The sequence below is a fragment of the Quercus robur genome, chromosome 2 (genome assembly GCF_932294415.1).
Source record: "Quercus robur chromosome 2, dhQueRobu3.1, whole genome shotgun sequence".
Taxonomy (NCBI): domain Eukaryota; kingdom Viridiplantae; phylum Streptophyta; class Magnoliopsida; order Fagales; family Fagaceae; genus Quercus; species Quercus robur.
In genome coordinates, this window is record NC_065535.1 from 13,989,599 (window position 1) to 14,002,726 (window position 13,128).

Genomic DNA, 13,128 nt, shown 5'->3' on the forward strand with positions numbered 1-13,128 from the left:
TTAATACAAACTTTTACTTTATCAATTATTATAAATTATCACATCAATTAATTATTTGATGTATATCAACTCATTTGTATTATAGTGATACTAATTTATTGAACCATGTAATAAATTAATTTTTATACGTGTAGGTTTAGACTTTAAAGTTTTTTAAAAAATCCACTTAAAATTTTCGCTTAAAGCACCCAAAATTGTTGAGTCGGCCCTATGTGTAGGCTGGAACATAGTGTAGTGCACCCAACAGGTTGGACGAGGTACATCAACTACAAAAACAAACAAAAAAAAAAAAAAAAAAAATGATACTTAGATTGGTGGAAAGTTGAAGATAATTGGGCAAGGTACATCAACAACAAAAAAATAAAAATGATACATAATTAGATTAGTGGAAAGTTGAAGATAGAAAAATGAGTAGTTTTTTCAACACTATTATTATAGACTGAGAAACTTTGAAGAGCACGTCAGGCAAGTTGCTTCCCTCCACGCAATTAATTCACGCTGGCCACCTAAACTCGATATTCTTCGGCATTGATGATGAGGAATTAGTGGACTTGCTATTTGCTTAGAAGCACATCTAAAATAGTCCTTTACTCGATATTCCTGGAGTACTGTTGCCGTGCTTAAAAGTTGGTCGAATTCTTTTTATGGAACAATTCAGAAAGCCCTCGAAACCAATTTATTCTTCTGCTAAGCAATAAAAGCACCACCACTTCCACAAAGAACGATATAGAAACTACTATCAGATGGCTCGAAGCCAAAGAGAAGATGAAGTAGCAATCAAGCTTGATGATATTAACGGAAGTCCATGCAGCAGCAACTTTCAGGGAAGAAGTGAGTCTCTACGACGAAGAAATAAAGAGTTTTGGGACCAAGAAAACCACTTAGGGTACTTGAATTCAGGTAGAGCAGAGGTTGTAAAGTGCAGTTCAAATGCTTCATTTAGGATACGTTCATGGAAGTCAGTGATGAGCATGACCAAGTCTAGGCTGATAGACCCGCCAGAGGAACCATGTCAAAGTTCAGTAAACTCTGGAAGAATCCCTGAGGAAGTTCAAGATTATGAGGAAGATGATGATATTGATGACATCCCGGAAGAATATAAGAGAATGAAATTCAGCAAACTGACAATGCTTCAATCTGTGAGTCTTGTTTTGATTATTGTAGCCTTAGCTTGTAGCCTTTGGTTCCCAGTTATAAAAAGGTGCATATTGTGGGAGCTTCCATTATGGAAGTGGGAAATAATGGTTTTAGCATTAATCTGTGGACGTTTAGCGTCGGGTTGGGTTATTCGAGTGGTTGTGTTCCTTATAGAACGCAATTTTCTTTTGCGAAAACGGGTATTGTATTTTGTTTATGGGCTGAAGAAATCCGTTCAGAATTGCCTCTGGTTGGGTTTGGCTTTGCTGGTGTGGCATAGTATTTTCCATGACAGGTTTAAAAAGGAGACAGAGAGCAAGATTTTGCCTTACGTAAATAGGATTTTTGTTTGTTTTCTTGTGGGTACCCTAATATGGCTCATGAATACTCTACTTGCTAAGGTCTTGGCTTCAACCTTCCATGTAAACACATTCTTTGAACGAATCCAGCAGGCTTTGTTTAAACAGTATGTCATCAAATTGCTCTCTAGTTCGCCATTGTTTAAAAGGCATGATACAGAAGAGGAAGTTCTGGCTGAGCTTCAGGAGCTTGAGAAAGCTGGGGTTACTTCGCCTAGTGAGCTTGGAACAACTCTGCCTCCTAGGAGTAGGAAGGTGATAGGAATTGGTAGAGAACGAAAAATTCCAATGATTGGGAAGAATTCTAGATTTTCGAGGACAATGTATAAAAGGGAAGATGAGGAGATCTCTGTTGATCACCTGCATAAGCTGAATCAGAAGAATGTATCAGCTTGGAATATGAAGAGGATGGTTAATATTGTCCAGCATGGGGATTTATCCACTCTGGACGAGCAGTTACTGAATTCAAAAATCCAGGATGAAGCTTTGTTGCAGATCAGAAGTGAGCGCCAGGCAAAAGAGGCAGCCAACAGGATATTTCAGAACGTGGCAAAGCCAGAGTCGGAGTAAGTTCTTACATTCTTTCACCGTTTCTTTTCTTACATCAGACGACAAAAATAGGGTGTAAAATACTAGTGCTTTCCCTTTCTTTTTTTTTATCTATTAAAAAATCTAGGGAGGCAAATTTTTAAGGCATGCAATCCACTAAAACTGACCTGATCTAACCAACCTATTGGGTTGAGTTAGGTTGAGTTGTGAATTTATTTTTACAGTAAGTCAGGTTGGGTTTGGGTCATAAAATTCTCAAATTCATGTAACACGACTCAACCCACCTATATTTGATATATATTTAAAAATATATTATACTATTTTGTTATTTACTTTTTGCTCATCTTCTTAAATAAAGCCTAAACCCTAAGTTCTCATTTCAATCACCTTCTTATCTCATGTTACTCTCTCTCCCTCTCCCACCACTCTCACTCCAATTCTGAGCCCTAAGTTCTCCTTATATTATTTGTGTTAGTTTGGTATTATGCTCAAAATTATTTGATTATATATTTGCTCTTATTTGTAATGGTGTTGTTATAATGTTCAATTTAATAATAATAATAATAATAGTAATTAAAAAAACTCTCCAACCTAATCCACGTCGTTTGGGTTGGGTTGGACCCTTGTAATGGGTTGGATTAGGTTAGATATTTTTTAACCCATCATGGTGATTTGGGTTGAGAAAACCCCTCAACCCAACCTGACTCATGCACACCTCTAAATATTTCCACAACATTTTCTACGATGTGTGTCTTGTTGTGATTGCCGTATAATAAAAAGAGTAACAATGATGGATCTATGTAAAAGTGATGAAACATCAATCATAATTTGACACTTTAACAGGTTTGGGAGAAAGATTGTGAAAAATGTTGTCCCTAGCATTCCTTGAAGTAATTCTTGTCTTATTTTTTGTTTTTAAAATATTGATGTGTCATACCTTCTTGATTTTTATAAAATGCAAACCTCTATATAAGATTCATTTACCTCGAGGATGTGATGCGCTTTATGAGTGAAGAAGAAGCTTTGAAGACGATGCATCTGTTTGGAGTAGCAGCTGAGAATAAGGGAATCAGCAAGTCCTTCCATATGGACTGGATGGTATGACTACTTTCTATATGTTTCTTGGCCTCTGGCTATGGTGCTCAATGTAAAAGATACTAGGCAATTTTTGTTCTCATTTATTTGATGGACATCTCCTAGTGGGGGAAAAAATTGAATTGTGTTCTCATTTATTTTCTATATATGAAACAATGAGCTAAAGTAAACTTCACCTTTTGTTTTAGGTTAAAGCCTTTAGAGAGAGAAGGGCACTTGGATTGTCTCTCACTGATACAAAAACAGCTGTGGACAAACTCCATAATTTTTTGAACATTATTGTAGCTATCATCATATTGATAATATGGCTTATTATACTCAAAGTTCCAATTGCCCGCTTCCTTGTCCTTTTAAGTTCACAACTAGTTTTGGTGGTGTTTATGTTTGGGAATACCTGCAGAACAGTATTTGAAGCAATCATCTTCTTATTTGTAATTCACCCATTTGATGTTGGTGATCGTTGTGAAGTCGACGGAGTCATGGTAAGACACGAGGCTTAATAAGATGTTTATTATGCACTCTCATATAAGCATATATCTTTCGTTTGTGTTCTAACTTATGTTTCCTTGGGTTTCAGATGGTAGTTGACGAGATGAACATACTAACTACAGTTTTTCTGAGATGTGATAACCAAAAGATCATATACCCTAACAGTATTCTAGCTACAAAGCCCATTGGTAACTATCAACGTAGTCCAGACATGGGAGATGCAATTGATTTCTGTATTAACATCTCCACTCCAATGGAAAAGATCACCAGCATGAAATTAAGAATAACAGGGTATGTATGGTCCTGCATCTTTTCTTTCCTTATTAATTTTCATTTTCCCTAGTGCAACCTAATTCTTAGAAATACTAATGGTATAGACTCTATTACATATTTAGAATCACGCACAGAATTAGTGGTACCACCAACACTACACTTTCATTAGTGCTTCACATTGCTCTTGCCATGAGCATGGACTAAGCACATATGATCGACTATTCACTTTTTTACGTAATTCCATATGTTTTGCCACCAAAAAATAAAAATCCTTTCTTAAGTAATTCTCTGATGTCGAGGGCCTTGTGGCTACTGAAATTGCAGTTATATTGAAGGCATGAATGAGCACTGGCAGCCGGGTCCAATGGTGATAATGAGGGACGTGATAGACATGAACAAGCTGATGATGTCAGTGTGGCTTGCACACAGATTGAACTATCAGGACATAGGGGAGAGATTTCTTAGGAGAGAGGCATTGCTTGAAGAGATGATCAAAATTTTCAGGGAGCTCGATATTGAATACGGCCTGCTGCCTGTTAACGTGAATGTCCAAAACTTGCCACCTCCAGTATCAAACAGGCTTCCTTCAACTTGGAAAACCTATGCTAGCTGATTATGCAGGTCATATATAGTGAAGCCAACTTTTAGAATGAGGACTGGCACCTAGCGCCAATTCCTTTTCGGCTTGTGAAGGAATTGGCAAGGGTTTCCCATAAGAATTGTTGGATCTGGAAATGATTTATGGTGACTCAAGAAAAACTCTTACCTCCCTGATAAAACAAAAATGAGATTCATTACAAGTTTGTTGCATTGTAATATCTATCTATATAATATCTAAAAATTAAAGCATTGCATTTATAGGTGCTATGCTTTTATTGAGGCACATCAATGTAGTATTTCAGTCCATTTAATCCATTTCAATTGTAAGATCTATTAGTAAATAACTAAATGAGTTAGTTTAATTATTTTTTCCAAATCTATTAGTACATTAAGCCATTTAAGCATTTTCTAAATTAATATTAATCAAACAATATAGTTTTTTTAAATAATGCATCTTATGAATGTTTTCATTTAAATTTTTAATAGTAAAAAAAAAAAACATTTAAATGATATCATTTACTAAATGTGCATTTGGGATTGCTTAAAAAGCCATTTTTTTTTTACTATTTAGCTTATTTTTGCTATTATTCATGGGTCTCATTGCACTTTTTGGTACTATTCATAAGCTCTGTTGTACTATTTCTACTACATTTTAGCTTTATCTACAGTACTTTTAGCAAAAAGTTTTCAGTTTCAGTTAAATAAGTTGTTCCTAAACAGACACTAATTAAAACATTTACATAGTAACATGATTGGTTAGTTTCACATTAACAACATAATGAAAAAATCCTCATTATTTTTTTTTTCATGATACCGTAATTAGTACAAATTTTACTGCATATAAGTTTTACAAATCTATATAATATTTAAAAGTAAAGTGTAGTATTTATTAATGTTACGCTCATTTTGAATTACATCAGCGTAGCATTTCAGTCTACTTTGGTCCAAGTTGGTCCATTCAGTCCAATTGGATCCACTTCTTTATAAAGATAGTATATAAAAATATAATGTTACCCGCACGGTTTTGTTACCCCTGTGCAGGGCATGCCTCTACCACTACTACACATGTGTAGTAGTTGTACACTCATGCCTTGAGCTCAAGCTTATAAGGCATGGGTGGGGCGTTTCTTTTTTCGATGTGGGACTGCACTCAAAGTCTTCCCATGTCACTTGAGAACAAAACTGTGCGAGGTGTTGGGTTCGGGACATGGCCAAGCCAATCCCACCCCACCCCAAAGTGGACAATACTCTTGATGGGCACTGCCCTCAAAAGTGCCTTTTTGTGGGGAAGATTTTTGTTCTAGGCCCGCACAAGCAGTTTGTTCGCTTCGGGACAAGCCCGCATGGTTTTGTTTTCAAGTGATATGGGAAGACTTTGAGTGTAGTCCCACATCGACAAGAGAAGCACCCCACCCATGCCTTATAAGCTTGAGCTCAAGGCATGTGTGTACCACTACTACACATGGAACAAAAATCCTCCCCACACATACGTTTGGGTGTTGTATTTTTTAGTTCTCCATCACAAGTAGTCTCTCTCTCTCTCTCTCTCTCTCTCTCTCTCTCTCTCTCTCTCTCTCTCTCTCTCTCTCCAATAAAATTTAGAGAATAAATTATACATATTCAAAATAAGTTTGATATGAGTTTTAATTGTTATGCTAATCTCTTTTAAGAGAATGAATAATTTGAATAATTTATTTAAATAAAAATTAACTACAAAAAAAATGCCTATTAGCAAGCAAGAATTTTTGACGGACCCAAAAAGCCCTTTAAAAAATTCTTATTTGTGATAGCAAAATAAAGGCCTCGTAAATACTTGGCAAAATGTAAAATATTTGTGACCAACAAAAAAAAGCTGTCACAATTATGTGTTATAGCCGTCACAAATACTAATATTTTGGAGGGAAATTTTCCCTCCATATTATTTGTGAGGGACAGTTAAAAATCTCTCACAAAAAGTGTATTATTTGTGACGGTTAAAAAAAATCATTACTAATACTAAATTATTTGCAAGGGCTAGGATCGACCTTCACAAATAATCATTAAAATGTCATAATATTTGGAGAAAAATGTTCCCACCAAAGTATTTTTGAGGGACAATAAAAAATCCCTTACAAAAAGTTTATTTTTTGTGTGGGTTAAAAATATGCCTTACTAATACTAAATTATTTGCAACGGCCACGATTGACCTTCGCAAAAAATCATTAAAATATTAATTTTTTTAAAGATTTATTCTAAAATTCAAAGAAAAATAAAAAGAAATGCATAAACCTATAGCACTTTGTATTCTTTAGATGAACCTTTTGTTTACAGTCTAAAAAAAAAACTTTTATATACATCCTATATAAGAAAGGTCCGTCCTTATTTTCTAAACAATTGTACCTATAAAAAAATGATAGGATAACACTTTCAACTTCAAAATGGTAGCCTAAAATTCAATATTTTCAGTCTTTTGTACTCTCTCTCTCTCTCTCTCTCTTAAAAGTGCATAAAATTTTCTTCCTATCAAAATAATGTATAAAAAAGATGAGTTCATAAATCAAATGGTTAATTACATCCGATTGGCATGAAAATGGGCATGCATGTTAAGAACATATAGAACATATAATCTAATTATTGGATTTCCAAAATATGAATTCAATAATAAGTTACTGGGCGGTGTAAATGAAAATTGACATGCATGTTAAGAACATATAGAACATGTAATCTAACGATTGGATTTCCAAAATATGAATTTAATAATAAATTATTGGGCGGTGTAACATTTTTTAGAGTTACATTAACTGTAACTTAAACCCAACCCTATATTTCTTAATTCGATATAAATTTTGACAAATCTATTGTTAGATTACATTATCTTCATATATTTTTCACGCTTATAAAATTTCAAGTGATCAAATATTAATTGTCATGTCATCAATCAATTGTTTAAATTCAAATTTTTGTAGTTTAAAATAATGCATAAAAGATGAGTTTATAGATCAAATGGTAAATTATATCCGATTGGCATGAGGATTGGCATGCATGTTAAGAACATATAGAGCATGTAATTCAACGGTTGGATTTTTAAAATATGAATTCAATAATAAGTTATTAGGTGATGTAACATTTTTTAGAATTACGTCAGGTATAACTTGAACCGAACCTTATATTTATTAATTCGATGTGAATTTTGACAAATCTACCGTTAGATTACATTATCTTCGTATATTTTTCATGCTAACAAAATTTCAAGATGATTAAAGATCAATAGTCATGTCATCAATCAATTGTCTAGATTCAAGTTTTAGTAGTTTAAAATAATGCATAAAAGATGAGTTTATAGATAAAATGGTAAATTACATCCGATTGGCATGAAAGTTGGCATGTATGTTAAGAACATATAAAACATGTAATCTAACGGTTGGATTTTCAAAATATGAATTCAATAATAAGTTATTGGTGGTGTAACATTTTTTTAGAGTTACGTCAAGTGTAACTCGAACCCAACCCTATATTTCTTAATTCGATGTGAATTTTGATAAATCTACCGTTAGATTATATTATCTTCATATATTTTTCATGCTTACAAAATTTCAAGATGATCAAAAATTAATAGCCATGTCATCAATCAATTGTCAAGATTTAAGTTTTAGTAGTTTAAAATAATGTATAAAATATGGGTTTATAGATCAAATGGTAAATTACATCCAATTGGCATGAAAATCGACATGCATGTTAAGACCATATAGAAAATGTAATCCAACGGTTGGATTTTTAGAATATGAATTCAATGATAAGTTATTGGGTGGTGTAACATTTTTTAGAATTACGTCAGGTGTAACTTGAACCCAACCCTATATTTCTTAATTCGATGTGAATTTTGACAAATCTACCGTTAGATTACATTATCTTCGTATATTTTTCATGCTTACAAAATTTCAAGGTGATCAAAGATTAATAGGTTGTCATCAATCAATTGTCTAAATTCAAGTTTTTGTAGTTTAAAATAACACATAAAAGATGAGTTTACAGATCAAATAGTAACTTACATCCGATTGTTACGAAAATTGGCATGTATGTTAAGAACATATAGAACATGTAATCCAATGATTGATTTCCAAAATATGGATTCAATAATAAGTTACTAGGTGGTGTAACATTTTGTAAAGTTACATTAAGTGTAACTTGAACCCAACCTTATATTTCTTAATTCGATATGAATTTTGACAAATATACTGTTAGATTACATTATCTTTATATATTTTCATGCTTACAAAAGTTCAAGGTGATCAAATATTAATAGTCATGTCATCAATCAATTGTCTAGATTCAAATTTTAGTAATTTAAAATAATGCATAAAAGATGAGTTTATAGATAAAATGGTAAATTACATTCAATTGGCATGAAACTCGGCATGCATGTTAAGATCATATAGAACATGTAATCCAACGGTTGGATTTTCAAAATATAAATTCAATAATAAGTTATTGGATGGTGTAATATTTTTTAGAGTTATGTTAGGTGTAACTTGAACCCAACCCTATATTTCTTATTTTGATGTAAATTTTGATAAATCTATCGTTACATTACATTATCTTCATATATTTTTCATGCTTACAAAATTTTAAGGTGATAAAAAATTAATAGGCTTGTCATCAATCAATTGTTTTAATTCAAGTTTTTGTAGTTTAAAATAACACATAAAAAGATGAATTTAGTGATTAAATAGTAACTAACATCCGATTGTCATGAAAATTGGCATGCATGTTAAGAACATATAAAAAATGTAATCCAACGGTTGGATTTGCAAAATATGAATTCAATAATAAATTATTGGGAGCTGTAAGATTTTTTAGAGTTACATCAGGTGTAACTTAAACCCAACCCTGTACTTCTTAATTCGATGTGAATTTTGACAAATTTACCGTTAGATTACATTATCTTCATATATTTTTCATGCTTACAAAAGTTCAAGGTGATCAAAGATTAATAGCTATGTCATCAATTAATTGTTTAATTTCAAGTTGTTGTAGTTTAAAATAATGCATAAAAGATGACATTATAGATCAAATGGTAAATTACATTCGATTGGCACAAAAATTGGCATGCGTATTAAGACCATAGAGAAAATGTAATCCAACGGTTGGATTTTCAAAATATGAATTTAATAATAAGTTATTGGGTGGTGTAACATTTTTTTTGAGTTACATCATGTGTAACTTGAACCCAACCCTATATTTCTTAATTCGATATGTATTTTGACAAATCTACCGTTAAATTACATTCTCTTCATATATTTTTCATGCTTACAAAATTTCAAGGTAATCAAAGATTAATAGCCATGTCATCAATCAATTATCTAAATTCAAGTTTTTGTAGTTTAAAATATTGCATAAAAGATGAGTTTAAAGAGCAAATGGAAAATTACATCTTATTGGAATGAAAATTGGCATGCATGTTAAGAACATATGGAATATGTGATCCAATGGTTGGATTTTCAAAATATGAATTTAATAATAAGTTATTGGGTGGTATAATATTTTTTAGAGTTACATTAGATGTAACTTGAACCCAACTATAAATTTCTTAATTCGATGTGAATTTTGATAAATCTACTGTTAGATTACATTATCTTCATATATTTTTTATGCTTACAAAATTTCAAGGTGATTAAAGATTAATAGCCATGTCATCAATCAATGGATTGAAAAATTGAGTTATGGATTGAAAAATTGTGAACTTGCTACAACCCGACCCACCTACTTAATTATACATACATAAAAAAAAAATATTAGTCCAGATTGTAAAGTATTTTAAGTTAATCAATTTACCTAATAAATTTTTACAACTAATCAATATTCAATTCCCTTAGTAGAATTGGCCTTCAAAAAATTCCTTAAACAAAATCTAAAAAGTCAACATTGAAACCCTAAACACCCCTACCTATCACCCATCCCATTTACTTTCGCCGTATATACAATATACACTTTGTGGCTCTGGTCTTACTTTTTCTTCTCACCTTTCACTTTTGGCTTTCACCTTCAGCCACTGTCTTTCCCTTCCTCTTTCTTCTTTAACCTTTTTGAAGCCTATTTCTTATCATTTCAATTCTTCACCGACAATAAAAAAGGTACGTAATTGCATTATTGTCTTCTATTGTTTAATTCTTTTTTGTCTTTTTGTTTTCGGTTTATATAATTTAATCCGTTTATATATTATAAAATTTGTTATAATATTACAAGTAAAGCCATTCTGGCAGAGGTTCATTGTATATTCAAGTTAAATATGTTATATATTACATAAGAATACAATTCATCTAATTCTTTGTCTTTGTCTAATTTTATTATTATTATTTTTAATCCTTGAAGTGACTTTGGAAATGTCAAGACTTTGAGTTTGTTGATTTAATTTTCCTAAGTTGTAACATAGAGCCTATTGTTTTTTAATTTCCTAAATTATAAGGCAGAGCCTACTTTTGCTAGAGATGATATATCTCTTTTTTTCATTGATCCTATGTTTATGTTAGAATTGAGATTATTCAATGAAATCTATCTTTACTTTTTTTTTTTTTTTTTTTTTTTGTGCATTAGTTATATTTTGATATTATTCAATAAAAAATTGTAGTTTGTGATAATTTTTTTTTTAAAATGTTGTTAATGCCAACCCACTGAGTTGAAACCACCAAAATTTGTAACCAATCCGCTGGATTTAGACTTTGGTGGGTTGGTAGCACATTGGATAAAAATATTGGTGTTTACCCGCCCAATCCGACCCACGCACACCCCTAATTGTGGTAATTTTAAGAACACTATAAGGAATGTTAAATGCGGAAATTTTGTAGAGTTCTCTTATGTGAGTTTTAAATGTGTAAGGCTTGTGGTGAGTTGAAAATCTATAGATTACTTGAAAAAGTTAATTAAGATGACGATGTTGACAACATATTTGTCCAATCTCAATTGCTTGGCTTGAGATTTGCTTTAGGTTGTGTTGATATTTCTATTTTACAAGACCCAATGTTAATTGTGCTAGTTATTTTTAAGAGTGCATAATTATACATGTGTTAGCAACCATTATTGTTGTTAGTTATAAAATATGATGCTTTATAGGGAGTAGATAAAATGTCAGTTAATAAATTTTGGATGCATCATTCTACTAGTTATATTAATGGGGTTGAAAATTTTCTTCAGTATGCATTTAAACATTCAATGAATAAAGATATGAAAATCAATTATTTGTGTGTTAATTGTAGCAATAAGTATTGTTGGATTGAGGATAAGGTCTAGTATCATCTTATATTAGAGTATCATCTTTTACTAGTGGGTCATGTCTTTAACACAATCATATTGGAAATACATATTTATATTATATACTTTCATCATATTAATACTAACTAATAGTAGATAGACATGGCAAGGGCTTATTAAAAAAAAAAAAAAAAAAAGGCAAACATGACAAGGGAAGGTAAAAGTAAAGGCAGAATCATCACACCAAAAGCTACTCAAGAGATTACTATTATTTTTTACCAAAAATTGAATGGAGCTTGGACAACTTTTAGTGAATACCCAAGATTTGAGCTCGAAACTCTATATGCTTACTATAGAGCTCAACATTTTAAGAATAAGCAACCAGACGAGGAAGTGAAGAAAGAATTTGTAGAATTGGTGAAACACTGTTATTCTGATTGGATGTTTCACATTAAAAATCCTATTTTTAAAAAGTACATAGAGAAAGAAGATTGTTATAAGAATGGTCCTTCCTTCATTCCTACACTCTTTTGGAAAAAGATGGTGGATAAATGGATGGATGGAGATTAGGGGGTGAGTATAAATGAAATACATGTCATGAATTCTCTCTATCTCTCTTGCACTCTCTTTAATGATTATTTGTTATTATTTTTATAAAAGCTAATATTCTAGTGTATGAATTTTTATTTTATTTTATTTTATTTTTTATTATTTTTTTTAAGGATGGTACTAGTAGAGATGAAGAGGACAACTCAATCAATAATACAAGGGAGGATGAAAACAGCTTGGAGGGTAACTCAGAGGAAGACTAGTATAGATCTTGTCATAATTCTAGTTGTTTAAGTTTAAAATAAGGTTTGATTTCAGGATTTCTTTGTATATTCTATATTTTAAAGTTTGAACTTAAATGAATTTTTATCTTTCAATTGATCAATTTTTAGTAATTATTGTACTGTCGTAACATGATAGTTAAAAAAAATTATATAAAATTGTAGGGGCACGAATTATTTAACGGCCCAAGAGTAACGTTGGGCTAGTATACAATAGACCCCAACAATATGATTTGTAGAGAGTGGGCTCGAATGGCATGACATTGGGCACAGGTGGACGATTTGATCGTGGCATCCATGGAAGTTCTGGTACGGGCAGGCCTTGCTTGACTAGCTAAGCCCTCCATTGGAATGGGTTGTAGGACTTTTTTTCTCGGACGCTGTCCAAGGATCCTTGTGCCCTTCCCTCTCTCCTCTTTTTCCGGGGAGGGAGAGATCCCTCTTCCCCTTCTGGGGAGTTCTTCCTTTTATATCCGTGTTTCTTCTCTTCCTTTAAGTTCACGTGTAAGTCTCACCCTTTTTTCGGGGTGCAGTCTCGTCCTGTCAACCCATACTCCAGTATGGTTTGGGGT

At 32.1% G+C, this 13,128-nt stretch overlaps 1 protein-coding gene and 1 long non-coding RNA gene across 2 annotated transcripts; both read left to right on the plus strand.

Moving 5' to 3' along the window:
* The first annotated feature begins 434 nt into the window (after positions 1 to 434).
* On the plus strand, positions 435 to 4,829 carry LOC126712488 (mechanosensitive ion channel protein 6-like). Its single transcript, XM_050411827.1, has 5 exons — positions 435 to 2,062; positions 3,020 to 3,143; positions 3,329 to 3,622; positions 3,718 to 3,920; positions 4,227 to 4,829. The coding sequence occupies exons 1-5, from the start codon at positions 744 to 746 to the stop codon at positions 4,513 to 4,515; spliced, it is 2,229 nt and encodes a 742-aa protein (XP_050267784.1). The 5' UTR covers positions 435 to 743; the 3' UTR covers positions 4,516 to 4,829.
* A 7,276-nt stretch (positions 4,830 to 12,105) lies between these two features.
* On the plus strand, positions 12,106 to 12,673 carry LOC126712497 (uncharacterized). The gene is made up of 2 exons (XR_007651119.1): positions 12,106 to 12,299; positions 12,449 to 12,673. It is a non-coding gene; the product is annotated as an uncharacterized LOC126712497 (long non-coding RNA).
* Positions 12,674 to 13,128: the final 455 nt, after the last annotated feature.

Excerpts from the sequence above, each read along its gene's own strand:
- LOC126712488 (XM_050411827.1), top strand. The coding sequence starts at position 744 with ATGGCTCGAAGCCAAAGAGAAGATGAAGTAGCAATCAAGCTTGATGAT. Across the intron at positions 2,063-3,019 it reads GTGGCAAAGCCAGAGTCGGA|ATTCATTTACCTCGAGGATG; the intron begins GTAAGTTCTTAC and ends CCTCTATATAAG. Across the intron at positions 3,921-4,226 it reads ATGAAATTAAGAATAACAGG|TTATATTGAAGGCATGAATG; the intron begins GTATGTATGGTC and ends CTGAAATTGCAG.